Source organism: Anomaloglossus baeobatrachus, chromosome 7, assembly GCF_048569485.1.
Source record: "Anomaloglossus baeobatrachus isolate aAnoBae1 chromosome 7, aAnoBae1.hap1, whole genome shotgun sequence".
Classification (NCBI taxonomy): Eukaryota; Metazoa; Chordata; class Amphibia; order Anura; family Aromobatidae; genus Anomaloglossus; species Anomaloglossus baeobatrachus.
Window position 1 is genome coordinate 281,721,412 of NC_134359.1, and position 12,167 is coordinate 281,733,578.

The following is a 12,167-nucleotide window of genomic DNA, read 5'->3' on the forward strand; positions in this document are numbered from 1 at the left end:
CCACGCCTCCTTGTAAGACCATTAAAAAGTAGCGCTAAATAAAAAAAAAAGCTCCAAATCACTGGAACTGCATGGCAGATAATTTAAAAGAAATACAGGACTATTGAGGGGGGGGACAGCGGACTTAAAATGAGAGCACAATCTGGCGATTTATAATCTGGTGACAGATCCCCTTTAAGAACCCCATACACATTAGACTAACATAAACCAAACGAAAAATGTCATTAGGCTTTGCTGAGTCTAAAGCTGTGTTCACACTAGAGGTTATTTTGAGGAGCATTTTGGAGTGGGTTGCTAAATAAAAAGAAAAAGTCTCCTTCCAATCTAATATATAAAGCTGTGTGTGTGTGTGTCCGCTAAAGGAATCCGCACAGTCACATTTACAATCACGACACCCCATGTGACTCAGGGAACGTCATAGACTATGCTTTGATGGAAAAATGTAACCCCCGCGCTTTACAGTTACTCTTCAAAAAACCTGCCTCCATTAAAGTCAATGGAGCTGCGAGCTGCAGGTTATTCATAGCAGCTGTGATTGGTTGCTATAGGAAACGGAGGACATTCATAGTATAAGAAGCTTATATGTGAGATAATAAAATGTTGGTGGGGAGACGGATAGAGACAGACAAGGAAAGAGGCAGACAGACAGAGAGGGAAAGAGAGACAGACAGTCAAAGAGACAGAGGCAGGCAGGCAGACAGACAGAGACAGACAGACAGACAGACAGAGACAGGGAAAGAGACAGATGGGAAAGTGACATGTTGAATGAGACACGCAGGGAAAGAGACTGACAGACAGACACAGAGAGAGAGAGAGAGAGAGAGAGATAGAGACAGACTGATACACAGACAGACAGACAGGGAAAGAGACAGACACACAGAGACTGGGAGACAGACACATAAACACATACAGATACAGGCAGAGACTAGGATTGAGACAAAGAGACAGTTACTATCCCGGGCAATGCCGGGTACTACAGCTACTTTCTATTATAAAACCAATTCTCCGCTCACAGGTTCGGTCTTTTGAGCGGGTTTTTTCCCCCTTTAGGTTTTAGGAAACACCTGAAGAAAAAAAAGAAAACACAGGTTACTTCTATGAAGCCTCTCCTGATGGAAAATGGTACAAATTAGTCAGTGTCCAATCACAAAGCTGCAAAATATGCTTCCAGAACCTTCCAAAACTCTTCAGGAAATGCAAAACTTCTCCAAAACTCCCTAAAGAAAGAGTGGGTTTCACCAGAAAGCTCATTTTTGACCACCTGAAAACAAAACACGTCCCCAAACTGCATATGCATACACCCTAGTGTGTACGGGGTCGTCGTGACACTGGCGCATGATACGCTTACAGGTTGTTCGTTTTTTTCACTATTTCTTTGCATTTGGATGGATTTTTTTCCATTTTCGGTACATTATATGGTAAAGTTAATGGTTCCACTAAAAAGTTAAGCCCACCCTGCAGAATACAAGCCCTTACATCGCTATGGAGACTGAAAAATAAAAAAAGTTATGGCCCTTAAAATAAAAAGTGTGAAAAAAACAAAAGAGTAAAATTGAAGAATTCCCCATATCTCTAGGATCACTGCAGCTATATTATACAGTATATCTCCCACAGCACCACACCAGGGCACTTCCGGTGTGACTTCCATCCACAGCCCCGCAGTAGTCACCAGCAGTAGTCACCGCCAGCCACATTCCCTATGGTCATTCATGGGGACGTCATCTACGTTGTATGGGCGGAAAATATTCAAGATCCCGCCTTAACTCATCAACTGTCCAATAGGAATCCTCAGACTTGATGACTGACGTTGAGGAACCGGCCAATCAACAGCGAGGAAGTTGAGGGCGGTGATAGCTGAGCGCTGATTGGGTGGCTAAATTGATAGACAGTTAAGCTGGCGAATCAGTGAGCAGCCCGCTCTGCTCTGGGTTTCCCCGGCTCTCAGTCGGTTTCTGGCTGTCTCAGTGTGCGGACGTTCCTCCTGTGGACGGAGACATGACTTCTACCAACACCTTCACCAGCCTGGAGAAGGACGGCAAGCCGAGCTCCAGGTGAGGCGTGTGCCGGGCTGTGTGAGCAGGGGGCGGCGGGCAGGGGCACGGAGCAGCCTTATAACTGCGGCATCTGCACACAGGAAGGGTGGACCTGGACCTGGGGTTGCCATAGACACAATGTTGCAGTATTTTGCATATATTGAAATGTAATAATTTTTGGCTCATTGTCATTGGCTAATTTTTGGACATTTTTTTTATTTCCAGCCCAGTTGGTAATTATCCACATCTAGGGTCACTGATAGGCTTCTTTATTGTCTCAGATAATGAAATATCATCGTTGCTCCTCCGTTACCATAGGAATATTAACATAAAAAATCTAATTAAATGTTTCCGATACGATAAATTAATTTTACAATTGCTAATTACTATAATTAGGATGATTAATTTTTTTGATACATCTGGGAAGTCATTTTGGATGGATGCAGAGGACTACAACTCCTGTCATTCTCATTTGTATATAAAGGGTTAAGCATCAGTGTGTGTCTCGCCAGCCATGTGCAGACTATTGTCCCCTGTGTGCCCGGCCCAGGCTTTTGTTCTGCCCAAGGTGTGTAGTGATCGGCGAAGACAAATGCCATTGTCATTTCTCAATTTCTAGTATGATGCAATTTTTTATTTTTGTATTTTTTTTTATTTTTTTTTTATTCACAATATTTTTTTATTTTTTTAAAAAAGCAGAATATTTTTTATTTTAAATTATTGATTTTTTTTAAATGCAGAATATTTTTTAATTTAAATTAATGCTGAATTTTTTTAATTGTTTTTTTTAAATGCAGAATATTTTTTTTTAAATTGACTTTTTTTAAATGCAGAATATTTTTTAATTCTAAATTAATACTGATTTTTTTTTTTAAATGCACAATATTTTATTTTAAATTAATACAGAATATTTTTTTAATTGATTTTTTTTCTTTAATTAATGCAGACTTTTTATTTATTTTAAATTAATGGAGATTTTTTTTTAAATTTATTTTTGTCATTTTTTTTGCAATGATCTGTCCCCAGTATAGGCTTCTGTATTGACCCTCCTGTGCCTCCCAAATGGATAAATATTCTCTAGTCACAAAATTACCTGCGTGATTTAAAGGGATTGTCTGGAATTTTACTAAATGCACCGTAATGGCAGTAGTTGTAGTTCTCCAGCATTGCCGTGAACTTCCGGGATCACATTCTTCGCCCCTCGCCTGAACTCGTTGCTGCAGTGTGGAGGTGGCTTCTCGCTGTCAGTCACCTGTCCACTATATGATGGATGGCAGTCGTAGAGAACGACTCACTATTAATCACCTGCACTGTGTGCTGCACCCGGCATGCTGCAGGATGAGGATTGTCAGCAGCTAATTTCTTTCCCTATTAAGCATGAACTGCTGAACTGAGCGTGCATGTGTATGGAGGAGACAAACATCATTGATCTGACAGCTATGGACACCTTTTAGATAGCTGTCAGCCGAACAGCTGCTCCTCCTAACCCCTTCCTCAATCCCCATGCACTGGGCTTGGTCATGTGAGCATACATTCTATCTAGGGACATCGGATAAGCAGACGCCGGACACCTCTGGCAGTAGCTTTAGAACAAAGAAACTGGTACACAAAAATCCTGAGCCTTCTTTATTAACATATTTTTTTGAGAGCCAGGGCACCCCCATAGATATTTGTTGGTTGGGCCTGTCCTGTACAAATCGGTTGGTTTGGGTGATGCTCATGTACCATATTTGGGGGTCTGAAAACTCACTTTCAAGGGTTGATTATGCTATGGCCTTACCTGGTGAGGTGGATTCCCTAACCAGTAGGTCAAGGTGAGCAGCACGGACTGGATGCTTTGATGCAGCAGGGATGGATTGGCCTGACAATACGTAGAACAGGGAGGACCAAAAGAGCTGGATATGGATGACAGCACTCGGATTAGGCTACTTTCACACATCCGGATTTTTGCTCTGCGGCACAATACGGCGTTCTGCAGAAAAACCGCAACCGGCTTTTGTAACGCCGGTTGCGTTTTTTTTTGCATAGACTTACATTAGTGCCGTATTGTGCCGCAGGGGCTTGCGTTCGGTCCGGTTTTTGCCGCATGCGGCAGATTTAGCCGATGCCGCGGCCGGATCGAACGTTCCCTGCAACGTTTTTTGCTCCGGCAAAAAACTCCGCATCCGGCCGCTGCGGCGCATTTTTCAATGCATACTTATGGAGGCCGGATGCGGCGCGATGCGGAAAAAAACGCATCCGCTTGCCGCATGCGTTTTTTTCCACTGCGCATGCTCAGTAGCATGCCGCAACCGGAAAAAAACGGACGGGCCGCATGTAAAAACTTATGCAAAGGATGCGGTGTTTTCGCCGCATCCGTTGCATAGTTTTCACAGCCGGATTGAGCCGCAGTGCTCAAACCGGATGTGTGAAAGTAGCCTTAGCAGAACTGGAAGTGCTAGATGCTGCAGTGTAAAGTGTGCTGACGGTATCTTGGAATAGCAGAAACAAGTAGACTGGCAAGTTACCTGATACAGCAGAGTTGAGTATGCTGACAGCACCTTGGACTAGCAGAGACGAGTAGGCTGGCAAGTTACCTGATACAGCAGTGTTGTGTGCCGACAGAACCTTTTGGTATAGCAGAGATGATTAGGCTGGCAGGTTACTTAATACAGTAGAGTTGAGTATGCCGACAGCACCTTGGACTAGCAGAGATGAGTAGGCTGGCAAGTTACTTGATACAGCAGAATTGAGTATGCTGGCAGCACCTTGGAATAGCAGAGCTGAGTAGACTGGCAAGTTACCGGATACAGCTGTGTTGTGTGCCGACAGCACCATGCAATAGCAGAGATGAGAAGACTGGTAAGTTACCTGAGCCAGCAGAGTTGTGTGCCGACAGAACCTTAGAATAGCAGAGACGAGTAGGCTGGTAGGTTACCTGAGACAGCACAGTTGAGTGTGCTGACAGCACCTTGAATTAGAATAGACGAGTTGGTAGGTATCTGGATTTGCTGTTGCTTCGGGTCAGGAGGTCTGGGCCTCATGAGCCAAACACGGAGCGTAAAATGCGTTGGTATGGATGCACCCGAAACCCAATCTCCCTTCACTATTGCTGTGAGTGTCCGGTTGTTTTACTTTGTGCACCTCCTTCCAAGCTTTAGCATCCATCATGTTGTCAGCTGTGTGTGCAGAGGAGATGTAGACAGCGCTGCCTGGCATCAGTGTTTATACGTCATCCGTCCATATACCCTTCATGCTCTCCACCAGGGATAAACCCTCACATGTAGGAATGTGGCCTCCTTTCATGTAAAGGATCAGGATGAATGATGACTCGGGAGAGGGGTAATCCTGAGCCCATTACTTCACACCGGTATTTACAGAGAACGTCTTGTAAAATGTAAGCTAAGTGGTCTTTGTGTTAGTATCACCTCTCATTAAAGAGGTAATGTATATCAAGTCGTCATGCGGAGCCTGTCCCTATAGGGACGATGGGTAAAGTCTGCGGAGAAGACAGTTTAATGCAAGGACCACATTGTCTGTAGATGAAGGCAAAGCCGTAAGTAGAAAATACTGGGCCCCTTTTTAAAAGGCATTTTAAGTCGGGATAGGCTGTGCTATATATATATATATATATATATATATATATTATATATATATAATTTATAGCACCATTTATTCCATGGCGCTTTACAAGTGAAAGAGGGTATACGTACAACAATCATTAACAGTACAAACCAGACTGGTATAGGAGGGAGAGGACCCTGCCCGCGAGGGCTCACAGTCTACAGGGGATGGGTGATGGTACAATAGGTGAGGACAGAGCTGGTTGCGCAGTGGTGTACTGGACTGAGGGCTGTTGTAGGCTTGTTGGAAGAGATGGGTCTTTAGGTTCCTCTTGAAGCTTTCCACAGCAGGGGAGAGTCTGATGTGCTGAGGTAGAGCGTTCCAGAGTATGGGGGAGATACGGGAGAGATCTTGTACGCGATTGTGGGAAGAGGAGATAAGAGAGTAGTAGAGAAGGAGATCTTGTGAGGATCTGAGGTTGTGTGCAGGTAGGTACCGGGAGACTAGGTCACAGATGTAAGGGGGAGACAGGTTGTGGATGGCTTTGTATGTCATGGTTAATGTTTTGAACTGGAGTCGTTGGGCGATGGGAAGCCAGTGAAGGGATTGGCAGAGTGGCGAGGCTGGGGAATAGCGGGGGAAGAGGTGGATTAAGTGGGCCGCAGAGTTTAGGATAGATTGGAGGGGTACAAGAGTGTTGGAATGGAGGCCAGAGAGCAGGAGGTTGCAGGAGATGATGAGGGCATGCACTAATGTTTTTGCTGATTCTTGGTTAAGGAAAGCACGGATCCGGGAGATATTTTTGAGTTGTAGTCTGCATGAGTTGAAGAGGGCTTGGAGGATAGAGTAGAGTCGAGGGTCACTCCAAGGCAACGAGTTTGTGAGACTGGGGAGAGCGAGCAACCATCAAGTTTGATGGAGGAGATGAGTGAGGAGGAGGAGGAAAGACAATGAACTCTGTTTTGTCCATGTTTAGCTTTAGGAATCGCGCAGAGAAGGATGAAATAGCAGACAGACATTGTGGCATTTTGGTTAGTAGAGAGGTAATATCAGGTCCAGAGAGGTAGATCTGTGTGTCATCGTCATAGAGATGATACTGAAAGCCGTGGGACTCTATGAGCTGTCCCAGGCCGAAGGTGTAGATGGAGAACAGCAGGGGTCCAAGAACTGAGCCTTGGGGGACCCCGACAGATAGGGGCGAGATGAGGAAGTAGTGTGAGAATGGGAGACGCTGAAAGTTCGGTCGGTTAGGTATGAGGAGATCCAAGATGGGGCCAGGTCTGTGATATCCAGAGATGAGGGAATGGTCTAATGTGTCGAAGGCAGAGGACAGGTCCAGGAGGAGGAGGATAGAGTAGTGTCGCTTGGCTTTGGCGGTTAGTAGGTCATTGGTGACTTTGGTTAGGGCAGTTTCAGTAGAGTGATGTGGTCGGAAGCCAGATTGTAGCCGGTCAAAGAGGGAGGATAGATCAAGATGGGCATGCTGTTCCAGTAGTTTTGAGGCATAGGGGAGAAGGGATATATATATATATATATATATATATATATATATATATATATATATATTGTGTGTATTAGGCTGTATTCACACGCATCTTTTGCAGCATTTTTTTTTCTGCGTTTTTGTATGCAAATTAAAAGCAAAAACTTAGATTTCAGAATTCTCAGCATTTATCAACATAGAAAGCAATGAACTGCAAAAACGCTGTGCAAAACGCAACCATGCGTCGTTGCTGCTTTTGTGCAGAATGAACCTAACTTTATTAAACGTCCTGCAGACAAGTGACATATAATCTGCACTAAAAACACAATAAAAAAAAAAGCAGCAAAACCTTTTTTTTTTTTTTTAAGCTGCTTCTTTACTGCCAAGAGAGAAGCAGTGTGTGAACATAGCCTTATTGTTCCGGCATTGGCCATAACCACAACATGAGGGTGCAGCTTATGTTATGTTGTTCAGATCACTGGACCCGCAGTCCTCCCACGACTGTCTGCGGTTTTATGTGCCATAAAATGCAACTGTTACGTTGAGGAAATCTATTTTTACAGAGACTAAAGAAATTACAGAATGGGGTTGGGTAGTAGAGCACAGGTTAAAACAATTATGGCCGCATATATACAAAACCTGGCATGGAAAACTGATCCATGATGGTGTCCCCACTCTCGCTATATCTTGCCTGATTCCTTTCCTTTGATACTGTACTGCTCCCCTATGTACCTGTATTCTGCTGCGCAATCTTGCGCATGCGCTGTGTATTTCCAGCCTGATTACAAGCACAGCTCTTTCCTTTCCATACACAACATCCACACTAATACACTTGATAACGAGACCTTTTCACACAAAGGAAGAATACTGCACACGTTTTGGGTCAGGATGAAATGCGCATGCGCAACATTTTACTAGAATGCCCTCAATCAAAGCACACATACTTAAGTATAATCTGGCTCTGCTTACTTCATCATTGAGAGGTGAACTGCTCCGGTGTCGTTATTTGTGCAAATTTCGTGCACAAGTTTGCAGGTATTACGTACCTGTCTCATTCAGTAAAATAAAACAGGTGCGTAATACCTGCCGTTGGCTCAGGCAAACCGGGCAGGTATCTGTGCATGTGATTTACTGGCCCATCCACAGAAATAATCTGGGTTGGATTACATCTGGACTCCTAGATTGTGTGTTTAGTTAGGTCTTTGTTTCGCCCAGAAGATGACATCAATGTTTTGGTTGCCTACACTTCTAGGTTCACTTGAGAAAAATTGAATTCTTGTGGTGAGGCTAGTAGAAATAGTCTATTTCCCTCTTGTACTTGTGTGATATTGTATGAAGGATGTCAGAATTTATCGTGATGGCTGTCCTTAAACAAGTGCAAGATGATTGAAGAAAGGCAGGCGCTCACAATGGTAAACATAGGCGTGTAAGTAAGTCACTTCCTAGACGTCTTACGTAACATACCCAATGTCTACATGATCCTCAAGCGAAGAGTTTAGGGATATTTTTAGCAACAACCTAAAAAATACTTCCGGCTTTGAGGAGCCCTACAGACATTGAGGTGCATAAGACTGTATAGAGAGAGGCTTCTGCATGGAAGAACAGCTCTGTTTTTGTGACAGGTCAATGATTTACTTCAGACTTGTTGAGACGTGTAAACTTTGTGTTTGTGTCCTGGAAGACGCAGATCAAAGCCGTTCCATGTCCGTCATTTGCCATATTGTGGTTGTTCTAGTTAATTACAGTCACGCTGTCAACAGCTTGTAAATCAAACATCTGTCTGCTTAAAAGCCCAAGCGTCTGACAGAACAATGGCCGGGGAAGAGACTTCACCTGCCGCCTTGTTAACGTGTTTCACGCTTCAGGAGATGCCACAGCCACCACCATCCTCAGCTGGAGATATCGGGGTGGGGACATTTTACAGACAAAGACAAGGATTGGTATTCTCAACAGGATTTCGTCTGTCTAATGCTAATCATTGTAGCCATATTTGTGGGCTCTTTGCCCACATTGCTGGTCAAGGTCTCCTTTGAAGCCATCATTGTTAATTTTGGCTCCCAAGAATAGCATAGTATGCAAACACTATTGCTGCCATCAAAATGCTTGAAACCCAATTGTTCCTCACTGTAAGCCAGTGGGGTTCATCAGGGGACATCATAATGGACCCATCCTTGTAGGCCATGGCACACCAGTTGGGTTCATCCGGCGATCTTTGGAATTTCCTCATAACGGACCCAACCTTGTAGATGATGGAAACCATGGCACAGGTGTGAAATGGGCCTTAGGTTTACCAGCTAGTTGTGAATTCACGTCAGTGATCAAGATTCCTGTACACATCACTGAAACGAAGAATGCTGAGCCCCTTAGGCTGTGTTTGGTTCTTTTCAGTAGCTAAGGACAGGCTTAGGCTGGTTTCACATATCTGATGTTCAGTCTTAGTACAGACCGTGATGTCCGGATCACCCACTGGTCTCTTGAGCTGAACTCAACAGTGTCTTATAAGTCTACAAGATTGTGTTCAGATCAGAAGACCCAAGGCTTGTCCGAGTATAGTGGTGCACGCTCGGATTGTGAATGTTGGACATGCAAAACTGGACTTTGTAGATGTTTTATGAGATTAGTCTTTTATTAATGTGGTCGTAGGGACACAGGCTTGGCGGCTTGCTTCTACCTTCTTCTGGGTCTTGGCATCTTGACCACCTCCAATCAAAACCTTTGATATGTCAAGCATTTTCAGAAATGATCCTTACCTTTTTAATGAGAACCGGTTACCTGTTTTTTTCCCTAATGACCTGCGGCCACCACCACTGAGCCCTTATATACAGTATTCTGGAATGCAGTATATAAGAGCCCAGGCGGCTCTGTATAACGTAAAAAAGACCTTTATTATACTCACCTGGGGGGTGGTCCGGTGCGTTGGGCGTTGCTGCTCTGCTGTCGGGTCCGGCGCCTCCTCCATCTTATGCAGTCACAGTCCTCCTTCCCAAACCCATGTGGATGATGCTTGTGCGTCATTCACACAGAGGCTTCCATTGCACTCCTGCACATGCACACTTTAAACTGCCTGCTGAGGGCAGAGCAAAGTACTGTAATGCGCAGGTGCCGAGGAAAGGTCAAAGACCGCTCACGCATGCGCACTACAATATTTTGATCTGCTCCCAGTAGGGTAGGTCAAAGTGCGCCTGCGCAGGAGCGCAATGGAGGCCTCTGTGTGTGACTTAGGACTCCTCATCCACACGGGGCTGGGAAGGAGGACGATGATTGCACAGGATAGAGGAGGCGCCGGACCGAGACCAGTGATGCCCGTTGGACCCAACCGTCCCGCAGGTGAGTATTATAAAGGTGTTTTTCACTTTCTACAGAGTGGCTTGGGCTCTTATATACAATATTCTAGAATGCTGTATATAACAGCTTACTGGTGGTGGCTGCAGATCATAAAGGACAAACCTGGTGACAGGTTCCATTTAAAGATGTTTTCCAACACCAATTCCCTTCCAGATTAGGTGGTGAGTGGCGCCGATGACGTCTCATCTTGCACATACCTGCCAGGGCGCTTAAACATTCGGCAGTTATTGTATACGTCTTCTGCCTAAAGTCATTAGTTTCTGTGTTAAGGGTCTTTGAAACGCTGGAGGACTGTGGCATGGATACTAAGTAGAAATAAAAAAATCCCAAATTTGATTTTTTTTTTTTTTTTTTTTTTTTTTTTTTTTATGAAGGCCAGATATTGATTAGAGTGGATGGTCCAGTCATTACAATGTGACTTACTAGGTCAGAACCTGGCAGCGATCTGAGCGCTTTCTCAGTTGTCATGCGCAGTCATATCACAGTGTGCCAGGCCTCCGTCCTCACGTAGTTCTCATCGGTTTTGTCTCCAGCACAATGAAACCTTCGTTCATCCTTATTTTTGCATTTTGTGGTTTTGCACCATGTGACCACGCTCTTCTGTAGTTAATTCTCTCGTCGCTGCTGAACAGGGAACTATTGATGTCGGATGTAAATCGTGATAGTGAGGGAAGTTGAGACTTGCAGTGAAATTTGGAGCAAATTCTGCGACCAAAGTCACAAAAGAACTTAGCTGAAGATTTGGACAAACAATACAAGCAATCCTCCGTCTATCTGGCCACGGAAGGTAACTGTGAATTTCCTTTTGCTCGACTTACCATAATATGGAAGAGTTAGAGGGGACGTTTAATCATCTGTTCCTCCTTCGTCACCTTTCACTTCCCCCTCCTCTGTACAATTTGTAATATGAACGTCGAATACGGCTACTGGCAGTAATTTTCAGTGTTGGGTTGTGCCAACCGGTAATTGGAATAAGCCAAAATCCGCCGTCATGAATCTGCTCACAGTTTAGTTCCTGAAGAATATGTTCATTGTCTTCGCTGCCCCCGAGTAGGGGGTGGTCTGCTGAGACCCTGTTCCAGGTGTCTTACAAGAGCATGTTAACAGGATTGTCTCAGACTGTGTTCTTCAAGATGGCACTCTTAGGCTATGTGTCCACAGTAGAATGTTGCTGCTGATTTTTCTGCATGAAAATCCGCGGCTTTCCCGCAAAATCCGCACCTTTTCAAAGGTGCGGATTTACCGCGGATTTTGGTGCGGATTTTTTATTTTTTTTTCCCCAACTCTGAAGCCAAAATCCGGATCAAAATCCGCAACAATAATTGACATGTTGCAGATTTTTCCGGATCAAAATCCGCACCAAATCCACCGCGGAAAAATCCGCAGCATGGGCACAGCATTTCCAAAAAGCCATAGAAATGGCTGGGAAGTGCTGCTGCTGCAGATTTTCGGGAAATCCGCGGCTTTTCCGCGAGAAATCCGCGGCAAAATCCGTGCATTTTCCGCAGCGTGGGCACAGCATTTCCAAAAAGCCATAGAAATGGCTGGGAAGTGCTGCTGCTGCAGATTTTCGGGAAATCCGCGGCTTTTCCGCGAGAAATCCGCGGCAAAATCCGTGCATTTTCCGCAGCGTGGGCACATAGCCTTAGGCTATGTGCCCACACTGCGGATTTTGCGCGGATTTTGCCGCGGATTTTCCGAAAATCTGCAGCAGCGGCACTTCCAAGCCATTTCAATGGCATTTTGGAAATGCTGTGTCCATG

At 44.7% G+C, this 12,167-nt stretch overlaps 1 protein-coding gene across 2 annotated transcripts in view; it reads left to right on the top strand.

Annotated features, from left to right (window-relative positions):
- Positions 1-1,933: 1,933 nt before the first annotated feature.
- JPT2 (Jupiter microtubule associated homolog 2) overlaps positions 1,934-12,167 on the top strand; it is a 38,103-nt gene continuing 27,869 nt past the window's right edge. For both annotated transcript variants that reach the window (XM_075318263.1, XM_075318264.1), the window contains exon 1: positions 1,934-2,051. In XM_075318263.1, coding sequence (XP_075174378.1) covers positions 1,996-2,051 — 56 coding nt within the window. In that variant the 5' untranslated portion in view covers positions 1,934-1,995. The remainder of the gene's footprint in view (positions 2,052-12,167) is intronic.